At 32.7% G+C, this 16919-nt stretch overlaps 1 protein-coding gene across 1 annotated transcript; it reads right to left on the bottom strand.

Annotated features, from left to right (window-relative positions):
• Window positions 1-22: 22 nt before the first annotated feature.
• LOC127062471 (uncharacterized) lies at window positions 23-9335 on the bottom strand. The gene is made up of 4 exons (XM_050990747.1): window positions 9224-9335; window positions 8535-8673; window positions 2063-2242; window positions 23-1011 (listed from the first exon to the last, which is right to left on the bottom strand). The coding sequence occupies exons 2-4, from the start codon at window positions 8671-8673 to the stop codon at window positions 629-631; spliced, it is 702 nt and encodes a 233-aa protein (XP_050846704.1). The 5' UTR covers window positions 9224-9335; the 3' UTR covers window positions 23-628.
• Between the last annotated feature and the right edge of the window lie 7584 nt (window positions 9336-16919).

Raw genomic sequence — 16919 nt, 5'->3', positions numbered from 1 at the left:
AAAGGTCAGAACATAATAAAGCTTTCTTACTAGACCTACGTTTACGATTTATTCATAAATGTACAGAAACTGTCAGCCAGATATCTATCAATAAATACGTGTACATAATGAATTACTCTTTATCGGAAATATCGTAATTACACATTGGACGAAGTGCAAGAGTTATAGCTGAACTTCATCGGATAATGAGAAGGAAGGAAAAGTTGCAACGACGAGACACGTTACATAGATACACGTTGCGTTAGTACATACAATTTTGTATCAAAAGATCGAAGTTTCTGTTATGTTAAAAGTTAATACTCATTTTGCTATCACAGACAATCGAAGGTAATTAGAGCATGCAATTACTAGCAGCGTTATGAATAATTTTCATCTTTCTGGGAGAGAAAAAATTCTTTATAGAAGAAAAAAAACCAATTAAGAATAATTAAGTGAGAATAAGTTTCTTCGTGATTATTAAGATCGTATTGTTTCATCACGTGTACACCTGTTTCATTGAAAATTTTATTATGTTTATGTGTCTCGTTTGCAATGTAAAAGCAGAGAGAAGGAAAAAAGGGTGGGTGTTGATGATGCTGATGAGAAGGACCGTCGTGATATCACGTTGGCCTGTGGAGGCGTAGACCTCTCACAGACGGATACCACGGTTGGTATTTGCGACATAATTGAGGAGCTCCTCGGAATCTTCGCAAACGAAAGGTTTCTCGTGGTAGCAAGCAACATCATGCCAAGCGATGCCGTCGTTGTAAACGTTGTTAAGTACAGACAAACAGGACTCGTTGGTACCATTGATATCGAATTCCGCATTATCAGGCTGCCTAACTTTCTTGTGTCCAGTTTGGGACCAAGGATTGAAGCCCCAACCAGGTGGTATCTGATTGGTTGGTGCCATTTTTTCACGATTTGCCGACCAGAACCAACCGTACAATGATTTAGGTTCCAAATCACGTCGATTTTCGCATCCCTTAAAGTCACAAAGACGACCGGATGTCCAAATATACGGGACATCGTCTGAAAATAAGTAGAAAAAACTTAAGCGTTAATGAGTTCGATAAATAAATTTCTCTCTCTCTCTCTCTCTCTCTCTCTCTCTCTCTCTCTTTCTCTCTTTTTCTTTCTCTTTCTTTGTTTTATTCGTTTTATTCGTTGAAGAAAGAAATCTTTGATAGTGTGAAAGAGATCGAGACACGAGAACCGCACAATACTATTGCATAAAAAGATGAGATCGCAGCCTCAACCCACTTAAAGATTCTTCGCATCACCTTGAAAGATCGACGTTATACTCATCACATGTATGAGATTCTCTTGAAGATTTTAGATAGAAAAATTATGCGATATCTACTTGTTTACTTTCGAAGTCAAGGAGGGACATCGATTTAAAGAAATAATATTCTAATCTTACGGACATTCAGAAAGAAAAAGAGAGAAAAAAGAGATTAGAATATTTGTAAGAGTTAAGAAATTTGTTCGTTGCCAATCAATAATTAAAGCAGCTTCTCTCGTTAATCATCAAATGGTTGGGTCGATGTAACATGTTACGTCGTTAGGTCGTTTGTTTCGAAATATTCAAGCCGTCAAGAATGATGTATCTGGTGAGAATGAAAGTTACGACGGGCGTATAAATCATTTTAAAACTCCGAGAGCTTCGTTATTAACGACATTTTCTTTGGTGGCTTGAATGCGTTGTGTAGAACTTTCTAAGGTTATCGTGTCACGCTTGTCCGTTATTGAAATTCTTATGTAGTACCTCATTGATGATTTTCATAATTTTACATATTTTTCTATTTAAATTTAATGTCCTCCAACTAATAACTTTATTTACGATCTTTCTGTAGGATCGATATTTTCTTTCATAGAAAAAAATAAAAAAAAAAAAAAAAAAAAAAAAAAAAAAGATTGTCTCTCAACAAAAACGAATAAAGAAATTGTGCCAATTGCATTTGAAAATGAATCCGCGTTCACGACGGATAAATACGTTCTACGAAGGATAAATATGATTCATTAAGTCATAGGTATATAATTATCGCCCACCCCGATTGTTATTTCGAGACATTATACTCACTCTGTTGTATAAGTCTGAAGATCATATTGTTCTCCTCTTGAGTTTCCATAGATACTAGATCCATACAATATTCCCTGCAAATATTTCTAGCATCTAACCAATCGACTTTTTGATTAGCGTGAGCGGGCACGTGTCCGCTATAGAAGTAGTTGTGACCACGGAAATTGAATTGTTTAGGTCCTGAAAAAGACAAACATAAGTATTAGAATTAACGAAGGCACGAGAAGAGAGTATGGAAGATATTTATATTAATAATTATTAATTAGCGAATCGAAAACTATCATTGCTTCGAAATTTAAAATATTTGCTTTGTAAAGATAATAAAAAGAATTTATATATCTAAAAAGAAGCTTTCGCGCAAAATGGATGAGCCTTATTTCAATAAAGAGAAAGAGAGATAGAGAAGGAAGCACTTGTAGCACGGAATCTCAAATAAAAAATATTTGCCTTGTAAAAATAATAAAAAGAATGTATATACGTATAAGAGAGTTCGAAGCTTTCACGTAAAAGTGATAAGCGTTATTTTGATAAAGAGAAAGAGAGATAGGAGAAAGAAGCACTTGTAACACGGAATTCCAAATAAAAGATATTTGCTTTGTAAAAATAATAAAGAAAATTTATATACGTAAGAGGGCTCGAAGTTTACATGCAAAATGGATAGGCGTTATTTTGATAAAGAGAAAGAGAGATAGAGAAAGAAGCACTTGTAACACGGAATCCCAATATACACAGGTGTTTCGTAATACGGCGTTAGGTACTCATAATGGAACACACGTCGTAAATTGTCGATGGGAGAGGCATACCTGCATAAATACCGAGAAAAAGTATAAAACCGTTGACATTTAAAGCGAACGATAATGACGCGCCGCCGATTACAAACCCTCTTTGCCAGAGCAATGGTGTTCACAACGAAGATGAAGAACGAAGAGGAAGACGAATAACGAAGATGAAGACGAAGACGAAGACGAAGACGAAGACGAAGACGAAGACGAAGACGAAGACGAAGACGAAGACGAAGACGAAGACGAAGACGAAGACGAAGACGAAGACGAAGACGAAGACGAAGACGAAGACGAAGACGATCATGATGATGATGATGATGATGATGATGATGATGATGATGATGATGATGATGATGATGATAATGATGATGACGATGATGGTGATGATGATAATGATAATGGCGATGATGGTAATGATGATGATGATGATGGTGACGATGCACGCAGCATCGAATCACCGCCCCACATAAACGGTGAATGCTTTTGTTGTGAATGCTTCGTACATGGCGAACTGGTCACGTGCAATTTTCTTCAATTGTTCGGCCAATTATCAGAGTTAAGGTGGATAACTACTAAATCTTTGACACGACGCATTAAGAAAAGTGCGTTGTCTTGTGTAATTCAATTATCTACGAATTTTTTTTTCAGAGTTATGTGAAAGTTCTTGCGTTGTTGAAGATAAAGAGAGAAAGAAAAAAAAAACAAAAATAAAAAGACTTGTTCTCTTGACAAACGATAGTAAACTTTTGGCATTTGATCTTTACGTAAGATACTTTAATATACCTTTATTTTTATATGACATTATGATAACAAAAAATGGTATCGCCTTTGAAATGTAATTATTTGTATGTGTATGTGTATATGTGTATGTATACACGTGCAATTATTTATATACATATATATATTATTTAACTAAGAAACTTGAAATGAAATATCGTGTCAGATTCGATGTTGAGATCACGAATAAGAGATAGGATTGAAATTCCATAGATGTTGCAAATTCATGTTCTCGTGCTTCTTCTCGACATATCACGGTAGTCGATCGAGACTCTGAGTTCGCGCACGTGTTCAGCAAGACATTGACCGCGGTTAAATGATTGTAACGTTGACGTGCTGTACGTGATATAACGTAGTATGCATAGTATTGTTTGACAACACGCAAACATACTCTTTTACGAATAATTCATAACCGAAATACGAATATGTATGCACATGATCATTTTCTAGAGAATATTTCACGAAGATTAGACTTTTTCATTCGTTTCGCGTACGTGGGATGACTCTTTCAAATGATTAAGCAATCATTGATCGAATCAATCTAACAGTCCCGAAGAGAAATCGTACGGGGATTCCTCATAGACTGACGTAATCGGAGATGAGTCTGCAAATCTATGTAATTCTTATAGAAAGGAAAGAGATATAGAGAATAAGAAGAAATCAAGATCAATAATCATTATTCGATGTCAAACGATTTAACACGTACGAAACTATCCACTCTAACATAATAAAATAATCACGTAATACTGTGAACGAATAAGAAATTGAGAACACACATACTACACGTGATATTTACTCATTGGTTCACCGAGAAATTCGATGATCCTTGTTCGCGATAGAAAGGCAAAGTGCAGGACCGTGCAAATTCAAATCGACGCTATGGTGGAAGGATTGCACACACCTTTCGCGCTATATACGAGGAACGAAGAAGATGAAGAAGAAGAAACAGAAGAAGAGGATCCGTCCATCAGATGGTGCGTTACGACATAGGACAGAGTCGTGATTCTCGATGTCGGTATAAATTTAACGAACAGTGGAACAAGAATTACGACTGTCAAGGCACACCGGAGATGTGTTCCCAAGGCGACCAAGGCACACCTTAAAATTATTTACTTTCTTTTCGTTTTCTCTTTAAGCAACTTTCTTACTTTCGATTAAATCCAAATCGGAATTGAGAGAGTGCGTTTGCATCGATAATTATAAAAAGAAAAAAAAATTAGAAAAAAAAGAAATTATATGATAAAAATGCGATAAGGATCACTGTTATTACTATTACTTTTATTATTATTATTATTATTATTATTATTATTAGTACTGTTGTTGTTATCATCACCATCATCATTATTATTTTTAACGATTACTTCCACGAGTAATGATGAGAAAAGAAAAGGAAAGATAAGAAAAGAAAAAAATTCAAGAAGAAAGGAAACAAACTCGATATCCTCGAACATTCGCAATTTACGATCGTTATATCATCGTTCATTAAATATTTATACGCTTTTATAGACGTCCGCTTGTCTCCCTCTGTGTCAAGGAACTCGCAACGATAATCGTTTTGCTCGTGAGTGCCGTTGTTACAGACGATAATTGTGTAATCGTATACAAAGACGCGTTGCTTACTTGCTTCTTCTTCTTCTTCTTCTTCTTCTTCTTTTACGGATGCTTGATACTTTGACAGGATTTCGTTTCGAAAGATCAAGTTTGAGTTTCGAAAAATTCTAATTAAATTTTATATCTTTGGGCATTGATGAATATTTCTTTATATTTTATCTTTTTTATAATTAATGCGAAAATAAAAGGATTCTAAATCCGGAACATGTTTATACGACAGGTTGTATTTCCCGTTACTTGATAATGATATGCAATTATTATCGACGAACAAGATCTTTCCTAGAATGCACAGGATATTTTTTAGTTTTGATTACAGAAAAAGTGCATTTAAGTGCATCATCGAGAACATAGTCGTTATGAAGCTAAAAAGGAACATTAGAAAGAGAGAAAGAGAGAAAGAGAGACGATATTCGATCCTACTTTTTATACGTATTTATGACGTCTGATATCCATTTGCGGTGGAGAAAGTAGATTTCATTAATTTCGAGACATATATCGATCTCATTTTCTTTTTTTTTCCTTTCTTTTTTAATCATATTCGCTTTTGGAACCACCGTTATTTTCATATACTCGAAATGTATTATTGATAAATAAAGTACCTTTGTGTATATACATAAATATATATATATATATATGTATATATAAGATAAACTATATATATTATATATAAATAATTTATATATAAATATATATGTATAATATATTTTTGGTAAATAAAAGATAAATAAAGTTAATGAGTTAATATAAAACATTCAGATATAGTAATGAATAAAAATTCATATTTTGTTAATATATATAACAAAAATAATAAAATTGAAAAATAGAAAATGTAAAAAAATAAAAGAAAAGAAAACGACAAACAAAAAGTAGAAAAAAGAGAAAACCAAATTGGTTATTTTTTTTCGTTCGACTAGAATCTCGTAATCAGCACTCAGTCAGCTAAGTCTCACTCGCGATGGTGAAATTTTTCTCTCGCACACAGGAGGTCAATGGGTCGACACGGCTCGTGAAGTGAATAACGGTTTTTCTTAGCTGTAGACTCTTCCTTTCCTCTCTTGGCTCTCAACGCACGCGATCATCGTTTCGCGAGGAAAATCGAAAGTGTAAGTTCGTTCATACGCGAGAACTCGTTTTAAACTGATACACACTTGACCACTTTTTCTTGAATAAAAATTTCGAAGAAAAAAAAAAAGGAAAAAAAAAAGAAACGATTGCTATCGCATTCGAATTTGTTCGAGCGAAGAGAACTTTTTCTATCGTCGGATTTAATCATAGATCTATGATAACGTAAGATTTAAGATGAAAGATAATGTCGAACTCGTTTATGTAGGTATACGAGATTTTTTTTCCTTTTCTTTTCTTTTTTGTTTTCCTTTTTTTTGATTTTTTATTATTATTATTTCTTTTTTAACTTTTTTCTCTTTTTCTCTTTCTTTGTAATTCTCGATATTCTCAAGAAGCGATCAAACATTCCACGAAAGAGAAGGTATAGAGTACATTAACTTGTTCGTCGATCGTGGGTTTATAAGAGTATCATCGCATCATCTTCTCTATCGAGAAAAGATCCACTCTCTTTCGTACCATTCACGTTATTAAATATCGTGAAAATACGATCGTTTTGAAACAATCTCTTCTTTATATATATATGTGTGTGTATATATATATATATATATATATATATATATATATATATATATATATCCTCTTCTTCTACTTTAACCATAGATTCGTCACAAATAGATCATGTATCGATCATAAAACTATAAAGCAAAGCGATAAACTATCTTAAAAATTTATGAGATAAAATGACAAAGTTCAAATTCGAGTTGTTAGTTTCTAATGTCAGTTCGAATCCTTCAAAATCTCATAATATATATATTTTAATGAGAAAAGAGTTTCTTTGAAACGCCCATTTCTTACGACAGTCCGGTTCTTACGACAGTGACTTCTGAACATTTCACTTCCTGATCATCCCGCACTGTAGAAGGGAATGTATTATGTAATCCTTTAAACGTTCGACTTTTAGATCCCCTCGGAATCATCGACGCAATCTACCATATCCATTTATATCACAAACAAGCAGCTTTACGATTTTTATCCTCGCACGGTGATGTATTTACGATAATAGCAATATTTTTTCTTTTTTTTCCACGGTCCATTAATAAAATCGTTGAATCATTGTATCTGCATTATTCAATAGTAAGGAATCACGAGAGTTGCAACAAAATAATATTTCTTTTTTTATAATCATCTTTCGTCGTTGAGATGTACCTTGTAATATCCTAAGTACATCTTTAGAAAAATAATAGTAAAAGAAAAAATACAAAAGAAATCAAAGAGGAAGAAGGAAAAAGAAAAAAAATACGAAGGATCAATTAGAAATATTACAATAAGTACCGCTTTGCGTACATCATCGACAAATAGCCGTTATGTTATTAACAAGAATCGAATAAATTGATTACTAGGATTCCTCGATAATTAACCATATTCTCTTATAACTGAATATTGAATTTATCGTTTTATCCTATTGATTCGTTTTATCGTCTAATGTGACAGTTTGACAATCGCGATGATTCACTTTTTTGATATTTATTATATATTTATACATGTCGTACATGTGAGTTCTCGTCAAATTAGTTTTATTTGACATTGTCGTATGATCGATAAGTTTGTAAAATATATATCAACTTACATATTTATGTATATATGTGTATTTGTGAATGATTTTTAGACAGGTACCTACATATTTATACGATATAAATAAATGCGATCGAATCGATACTTCGTAAGAACGATAAAGACGTTTCAAACGAGATTTGAGAATATACGAAGAAAAATTTGAGTCACTGACCGCTGGTCGGAGAATCTCTAAAGTAAAACCTCGGGCGTGTTGCTTGCATAAGAGTCCTCGACGATCTCGTCTGCTTTCAAAGCATGCGAAAGGCCTCTTTAACGCGTGCGCCAGTACTTTAACCTCGATTTCTTAAAGTCGCTAAAACGCGCGATGCTATCTGATAATAAAGAGTAACCTTCTTCGAAATTTTATCCTAATTTCTTTTTTTTTTTATCAAATTTTTTTTCTTCCCTTTCTTTTCATTTTATCATTTTTTAAATCGACCGATTAAATAATAACAAAGTAATTCGTATTTGTATTCGTTTGAAATAAGAAGTTTAAATATTTATAATATAAATCGAGATCACTGATTGAGAAATGATCATTCTTCTATAATTAGATCCGAAACGTTGAAAAGATATATCTTGGTTCACCGCGAGATTAATATATTTAAAAGGCAAGCACTTACGGTTCGAACATTTTTGCGGAATCGGAAGAGATAAGAATCTTCCTGGCCTGTTACTGTGTGGTCTAACTTCATTAATCGCTGGTTCTGCGTTGCAGATCGCTGCGAGGACCAATACCAAGGTCAGTGGCAGCAGGATCATCTAAAATAGAAGAGAACGGAATTAAACGGGAGAGAGGTGGAAACAAAAAAAAAAGTGTTAATTCGAATCTTTCTCGAGTTATATGAATTTTCTGAGATATAGGAGATTTGTGCGAAGAAAAAACGCATTTATCTCCTTAGAATTTATTGCCATAGCTCGGTGAGAGCTGCAATGTCCTTCGTACATACGAATCTCTTAACGATCGATTGATGTTTCTCTTAAACGAGTATCGATAAAGCTTCTTTTTTTTGCATTTCACATTGTGAAATACTTTATTGCTTTTTAAGGAAGCAATCACTCACGTCTAGAAAAAGTTTCTAGAAAATTTTTAAACACTTTTTTATGACACGTTAAAACGATCGGTCGTTGTTTTAAATATATATAAAAAAAAGTGGCGAAAAATAAAAAAGATGATAATATCAGATTCAAAAATATAAAAAGAACAAAATGTAAATCTATGCTTAACGCATTCTTATAACACTATACTCAGCAAGAGAAAAGAAGAAAGAATAAGAAAAAAAAAAGAACGGATGTTTATTTCGACACTCACCTTGTCTCACTCGTTTTTTTTTTTTTTTGATCCTTTTTCTTTTCCTTAAGGTAAGTCAAGAGGTTGACGGTTAAAGAAACGTAACTGATAGGATGTGGAGAGACGGGCCCCATCGCCGACGATTATATAGAAACGGTCCCCACCAAGTCCCTGAGCTCATCCCACCCTGGATATTGCAAGGACCCAACACAACGCGACGACGTCTGAATCGATCTTGCTCGTCATTAGAGATCTGTTATTAGGGGTTAACCACTCGTACACTCGATTTTGTTCATTTTCAAAGGTCAAGCGATTTGTTTCACCCTTTTCCCTCCTCTCTCTTTCTCTCTCTCTTTCTCTCTTTCTCTTCTTTTCAATCTTTCTTTTTACATTCTCTTATCGATAAACGATTTCTTTGTGTGTGCAACTCTTGACTCGCGTGCTTAAGCACATCCTCTTTGTGTAATTTTTCCCGATTTTCTAGACGATAGTATTAAAAGTGACGCCTAGAGTTTCTTCTATTCTCATTGAAAGTTAATAATAATAATAATAATAATAATAATAATAATAATAGAGAGATAGAGATGCTTTTTCCCATCGATATGACATTAAAAACTATTACCGATATTGTTAGAATATTTAAGATATCTTACATTACAGAGTATTATCCTAACAAAACAAGAATGGGAAGAATGTACGAAGAACTTTCCATTTCTTTTTTTTAGCCTACAGACAAGTGAAAAAAAAAAAGAAAAAAACATGCGCCCATTCACGTTTTATCCAGTTTCATGTGCTAATACACGTTCCTTCCGCGTAATCGCATGTTTTGATGGGGTTCTCCAACAAGTCGTAAAAAGATTCAAGTCGCGTGCGGTACGTCCTCTTTGTATTTAATTCAGTAAGAAAGGAAAAAAAGAAAAAAGAAATATCCTGACAATTATGGCATGAATCATATATGTATATATATCATGACCTAGTCTCTACTAGTCATGGATCGTATATATATATATATATAAATAAATAATTAAATATATATATCATAACTTAGTTTCTAGTTATGACCCATACGTGGATTCCATTACACAAGTTCATTTTTCTTCAATTTATTTAAATTAGTTGAATAAATTTTTTCTGCATTAACTTGTTTTTCTTTATTTTCCTCTTTGTTTTTTTTTTCTTTTTTTTCTATTTTTTATCAAAATATAAGAAAATATAGATATTCCGTAAGAAATAATATAAGTCGTTCTTCCCGATAACTCGATATTTTTATCGATCATTCTATTAGCAACATTCTCTCATATATCATACGTATGTACATACTTCATAGATACCCGTATCGCAGTTTTTGCGAATACAAAAAATAAAGAAGATCCGTGCTTGTAATTGCTTGTCTCATTTTGTAATATATATATATATATATATATATATATATATATATATATATATTACTCTTTCTCTCTCTTTTTCTTCCCCTCTCTCTCTCTCGTATTTTCACTCATAATCGCATAGGCACGACACGTACGCTCGTGTCTATCGAATAAAAATACACAATAGAGTGATTAACACTTGAAGCAATTTAGATATTGATCTTTTCTCTCTTTCTCTCTTTTTTCTCTTCTTTCCTAAGTACTCAATGATTACATTTTTCCACGAGTTTTATGGACTCTTTCTTATAAGATATCTCTGTATACCATCAACTAGTCCACCGAATTTTAAAAATGATCACGTGGATCCTCATCCATCGATACTCATCCTCTTTTTCTTCTTTTACTTCGACGGTGACCTTGAAGATGCGCCTCGTTAACTTTCACCATGGCAACGAAGGTGCCGACGAGGAACGGGATAGTCAATGTCATCCACGTTGCAACTCGATTTGTACTTTTCTAGGTTTAAAAAAAAATGTCAACCTTTTTTAAATTATTTGAAATAATTCATGAAATATATATATATATATATATATATATATATATACACATCATCAATCTTGATAAAAAATAAGGGAATCGTATGATTGTGAATCTTATCACAACGCAGAAAAAAAGAATTTATTTCTTTAAGATCATCTCATAAAATAACATCTTCGTTAACTATTTTCCTTCGTTAATTATTTTTCTTTGTTTATCTTTTTCTTTCATTTTGTTTTCTTAAGTTAATTCGATAATTTTGTAAATACGTTGTGACTCGCAAACTTTCGATGGTTATCTATACGAGTACATAGACGATGACTGCACAAGGGAATCACTAATGCATATCGTCTCACTCCGATACACCGTTTACATATCGATGCAATAACTATCGGTTGGAAGGTTGGTAAGTTCTCGAAACCTGTTACGTGCACTCCTGATGCGCCTTCGCTTGCGATAATGCACAAACGTGTACACGTAATTTACGTAAACGTATATACATACATACATATATACATACATACGTAATATATTCATTGAAAAGTTTATTCCAAAAATTTTATATCTAATTATAATTAATAAATATAAATCTTTTATCTAGATTTTTTTTCAATCGTTAATAAATTAATATAGAAGAAATAATGAAATTTAATAATTGTTTAATAAATGAAATAATAATTCGTAATATAACATATAACAGATATAATACATAAATCAGTGTTAATAAATGAGATAATTAAAAGCGATTATTATGTGAACAGGATCGAAGCGGAGATCGATGGAATGCGAAAAGAGAGCGGGAGAATGGAGCTAGAGCAGATGGAATTAGATTGGTGATGATAGAGGAAAGAGAGAGTAGTTCGAGAGAGTTTCAGCAGAGGCGGATGTAGAGCGAAATAAGAGCAAAGAATATTGAATAGATTTTTCACTGAACTTTTTTAACACGATTATTTTATTTTATTTTATTTTATTTTTATTTTATTTATTTTGTATAATATATGAAAATTTGAGAAACAAACGACACGAAAACGAAGACCGAATTCTTAAGGATCGTCAACTATCTCAAATCTCCGTCATTTGAGTTCATCGACACAGAAAAAAAAATTCATTTAGGAATGACATTTCACTTTTCTTTCTTCCCTCTTCTCTTCTATTTCTGTCTCTTTCTCTTTCTCTTGCTCTTTCTCTCCCTCTCTTTCTCTCTCTCTCTCTTTCTTTCTTGCAACCAAGGAAAGCGGAAGAAAATAAACAAACAAAAAATATTTTCTTGTGTTAACAAGGGATATAATGAAATTATGTAAGACTCGAAGAATGCAAAAATACGTGGTTCATAGAATATGGTCTTGAATCTTGGTTGACCTCGAAGTTGTCAAGGTTTTATTATACTAACATCGTGTATGCGATTCTGTTAGAAAAAATATTACTTTGTTTTGAAAATGGATATTGAAATTCTAGCTGACCTTGAAATTTTCAAGGTTCTATTCTATAGTCTTCATGCACACACACATACATAATTCTATTAGAAAAATGTTAACTTTGTTCTTTTTTTCTTTTTTTTTTTTTTTTTTTTAAATGAGAGAAGATTTCTGAATCTCCGTTACGGGATGATAATGATAAATGAATCGTGGCGAGATAAAGATCGTTTCTCTTTGAGTAATGTAAACCTATTTGTATGTACATACGTACATATGTATATAACAAGACACGCGATGCAACGAAAAGGATGCAACTTTTCGATGCGAATACGATATATTTATTCTCAAATAAATAATGTTCAGTTGCGATTTTGTAATCATTTTTGGATATATTGAAGAGAAGAGAACGTTTGTCTCTCAAGGACGATTATTCGTATAAGATGGTGAAAGAAAATTTCAGAAAATGATCATTAAATGTCACCCACATTTTATGTAAATGAAATTATTCGTGGAGGATAACATCACTCAATACAATTTAATATTCTTGGATAATATGTAAATAAAATCGTGAAAGGGTCTTATAATATTCTTTTTTTTCGACTCTACTCATCGATATAAAGTTCGAATGGTTTAATAAAATATCTTCGTTTATGATGAATAATCGTTAAAGACGAAACGATATCGAGTCTAACAATCCCTGTGTCGTCAGAGCTGTAAATTATTTCCCTGTATACGGAATTTGCACAACGTGTGTTTTGTGTCCGTTCGAACACAATGCAAAGTAGATTGTTTCGAAAGATTCGTGCGAGCGTTTGTAATAATTCTCTGGGAAGAAGATAAAGTGGTATATGTATAATGAATTCTCGATGGTGAACTGTTTTTTTCAAAAAGCTTTCTTCATTGAAATAAACTATGGACTGATTAAAAAAATAGAAAAATAAAAAAATTATAAAAAAGGTATCTATATTTTATTAAATTTACATCGTTTCTCAAATTTACATATTTATTTCTTGATTAAATTAAGAGAAGTTCGTAGATCTTGCCAATTAAAGATCTTTTTCGATATATTCGTATGAATAATAAACAGATCTATTAAAGAAGAAAAAAAATGAAAAAAAAAGACAAAAAATAAAAGGACGAATGAAAAAATGTTCAGAAGAGAAAAGAGAACCATTTGTACAATGTTATTACCGAAGAGGCTAACAAAATCGAATGAAATGTGAAGTACGCAAGCAACATAATGCCTAGGTGTCCGTTGACATATGACACCACGCGATTCTGCAATTAATCTCACCGACTTATCTATAAAATCTTCGAAGCGTGTTGTACCTGGAGCGTTGTTTTGTATTGCGGAATCTTGAATTATTACTACGAAGAGGAGGTTGATTCTTGGAGAAAAATTTGACGGAACGGAAACGAGGGAACGGATCGATCTTACGCGATCAAAATTTGATCAATGACAATCAAGGTTGTTTGAGCCGATATAATGTGTTGAAATATTAAAAATCTTATCGATTCTCGTGATTGTTTTCTTTTTTATTTTTTTATTACTTTTCTATTTTCTTTTTTTTTTCTTTTTTTATTACGAACGACACAATTTTTTCCTTCGTGTATTACATGTACTTTTGAAACAATTCGTTAGTTTTTACTATTTATTATTTCCACTCGAATTTAACAGCTTTATTCAAGCACTCAAAGTTGCGATCCTTAAAAATGGCATGTCACAACAATAAACATTGTCTCAGAATAATGGTGCGAATTTTACTAGGATGGATCTCGATAACACGGTTCCATTCGTTGCTCTACGATCTTACGAAAGTTCACTTAATGTTGCTCTATGTTCCCTTCTACAAGAATGATGATATCCACCAGAAATTTTGGAATCAAATTTTTCGAAGTTCTTTTTATTCATAAATAATTTTGATAAATTAAAGTTAGACATACCTATGTATTATATTAGACGAACATATATAATATCATGCTCCGTCATTTGAGAACTTTCTTCAATTTTTTCTCCTTTAAATAAATAACAATAGGGAGCTCGTGTTGTTCATCATTGTACGAATAAAAGCGTGTAAATGACATCTGCTTTCTCCTCGATATCTACGAATGGGCGAAAGTTAACAACCTGTTTCATGGGGCCTAGAGTAAATAAGAGTCAATGAGTTTCAAGTTTTTCCTTCCGTGTCGTCATAGTCGTCGTATCCGAAGAAAAGGAAGAGATGAAGAAAGAGAAAAAGGAACAAGAGAATGATTGTTCGTTATTAGACGACACTGGCCTTTTGCATTCTTCATACAAGAAGAAACTACAAATTATAAATGGATATTGAAGACATTTTACAACCCTGACATTAGTTTAAGTAAAGATCGTGACGTATTTTCTTGATTTGATTAATCCGCAACCACTTTCGTCGAAAAAAAAGAGGAAAAGAAATAAAATATAAAAAGAAACAAAGCTCAGATTTTTATTATTTTCAAAAGAAAATATAAATAGCCACGTCGAATTTTACAATAGCAAAATTTTGTAACAGTGTCTAGGTGTAAAATAAAATCGCGTGGGGTTAAAGCCTTGTATTAATCCGTAGATTTTCTCTTTTTCTTTCTTCTTTATTGTCGTAACGAGTATTATCGAGAGAAAGATGTTGTCGAGTGTCATGACGATTTTGCAAACATAATTCTTCTTTTGAAGTACTCGCGACTTTAACTCCTAAAACGGATAAAGAAGAAAAAAAAGAAGAGGGAGAGATTATGAGGAAAAGAGCAAGGATTCAAGGAGCGAAGAAGCGTTCTTTCTTTCTTTTATTTCTTTCTCTTTCTTCGGAACCGACGACCTCGAGAAATGGGTCGAAGCGTCTCTCGTATGGTTATTATCCGTGGCTTCTTCTTCACGGATCGCAATGAGAGTCTGATGCCTACGAACAAGGACAAAAACACGATTATTACGAAGAAACTCATCCGAACGGATTGAGAGGTACATAGACATAAATAGTAAATTTATATTTACCAGTCTTTCACGAACGAGAGCTACGAAGAGATTGTGTTTGGCTTTATTTCAAACTAAAATGGACAAGATTTTACAATCTAAAAATGAAAAAAAAAGGAAAGATAGAAATAATAGAATATTCGATTTCGAGTTCGTCGAGTTCGTTCAAAGAGAATAAAAAAGAATGACTCGTCCTTTGCTGAAAATTTCGAGAAACGTAATATCATCAAAATGTTGCGGAGAAGAGAGAGAAAACCATATCGAGATTTGGCCTTGAACTATTTCTAAATGGCTCCACATGAGAAACCATATTAAGGCTTAACACGAAAATTACGAGTTTGGTGACCTTTCGAGGATCGTCAATGTCATGTTCGATAGAGCGTTAAATTTGATGATCGAATTTGCACCTTTCGTAACTACAACGTCACTGTTCCTTAAAAAAAAAAAAAAAATAGAAAGAAAAAAGGAAGAATATAAGTAGACACGACGTAACAAACTCGATTATATGTTCCTTCCTTGATGGACGATACTCAATAAATGCGTTACATCGGAACGTGTACGACCTTAAACTTAATAGCAATGTTTTTTTTAAATGATCGAGAATCTTCGATGATGCGAAAAGTTAAATTTCAGGTGCTCAGTTTCTCTCTTGTTCATCTCGTGAAACAAGTTACGTTGACAAAGTGTCTTATGACAAACCAATCACCATTTGTCCACATTATCATCGTCGTCGTCGTCGTCGTCGTCATCATCATCATTCGAAGACGATCTCAAGGTGCCCTTGAGCTAGATAGGGGAGCAGTAAAAGTTTTGATCGAACTGACGCGGCTGCTTGATAGAAAAATTCCATTTCGTGGATTATTTTGATTAGAATGTTTTAAAAATGCCGTGTCTATCAAATTCGACCCTGACTTCGAGCTCGGTAGAAAAGTTGATTCTACGCGATCATATATATATATATATATAAGAGATGTCTAATAATTTTGGATAATTTATGTTAATTATCGACTATTCTGAGAAATCGAAAGCTTATCTAACTTTAAAATTGTGTCATCTTTCAAAGAGCGAAATATTTCTATATTTCTTTAATACAACAAACAAAAATGTTTTCTTGTCATCTTTGACAGTCACATATGAAGCAGATTGTAGAATCTAGGATCTAGAGTGCGAATGTTTCAAGGTTGTTTAGTTCATTGTTGATCCAGGAATGCCATTGTCAAGGGAAATCTTCTCGTTACTCTAACGATCTTATCAGTTAAATAGTTATGAGGAAGACTCAATGGATCTATTACGGATCGATATGCTGATATTCTATGGTGCGATATTATATAATCTCATCGTTAATAATATGTCGATAACTATCTAATAAAAATCTTTAGAGAGATATTCCTTTACCTGTCGATACATCAATCGTT

The sequence above is a fragment of the Vespula vulgaris genome, chromosome 1 (genome assembly GCF_905475345.1).
Source record: "Vespula vulgaris chromosome 1, iyVesVulg1.1, whole genome shotgun sequence".
In the NCBI taxonomy this organism is placed as follows: Eukaryota; Metazoa; Arthropoda; class Insecta; order Hymenoptera; family Vespidae; genus Vespula; species Vespula vulgaris.
Note: the sequence above shows the minus strand (reverse complement) of the source record. Positions and strands in the feature narration are given on the sequence as shown.

What these genes read in the sequence shown, in the direction of transcription:
- LOC127062471 (XM_050990747.1), bottom strand. Translation starts at nt 8,673, where the DNA reads ATGATCCTGCTGCCACTGACCTTGGTATTGGTCCTCGCAGCGATCTGC. An exon ending in TCCGCAAAAATGTTCGAACC is followed by an intron (nt 2,243 to 8,534) that starts GTAAGTGCTTGC and finishes TGTCTTTTTCAG; the next exon opens with GACCTAAACAATTCAATTTC. An exon ending in CTTCAGACTTATACAACAGA is followed by an intron (nt 1,012 to 2,062) that starts GTGAGTATAATG and finishes ACTTATTTTCAG; the next exon opens with ACGATGTCCCGTATATTTGG.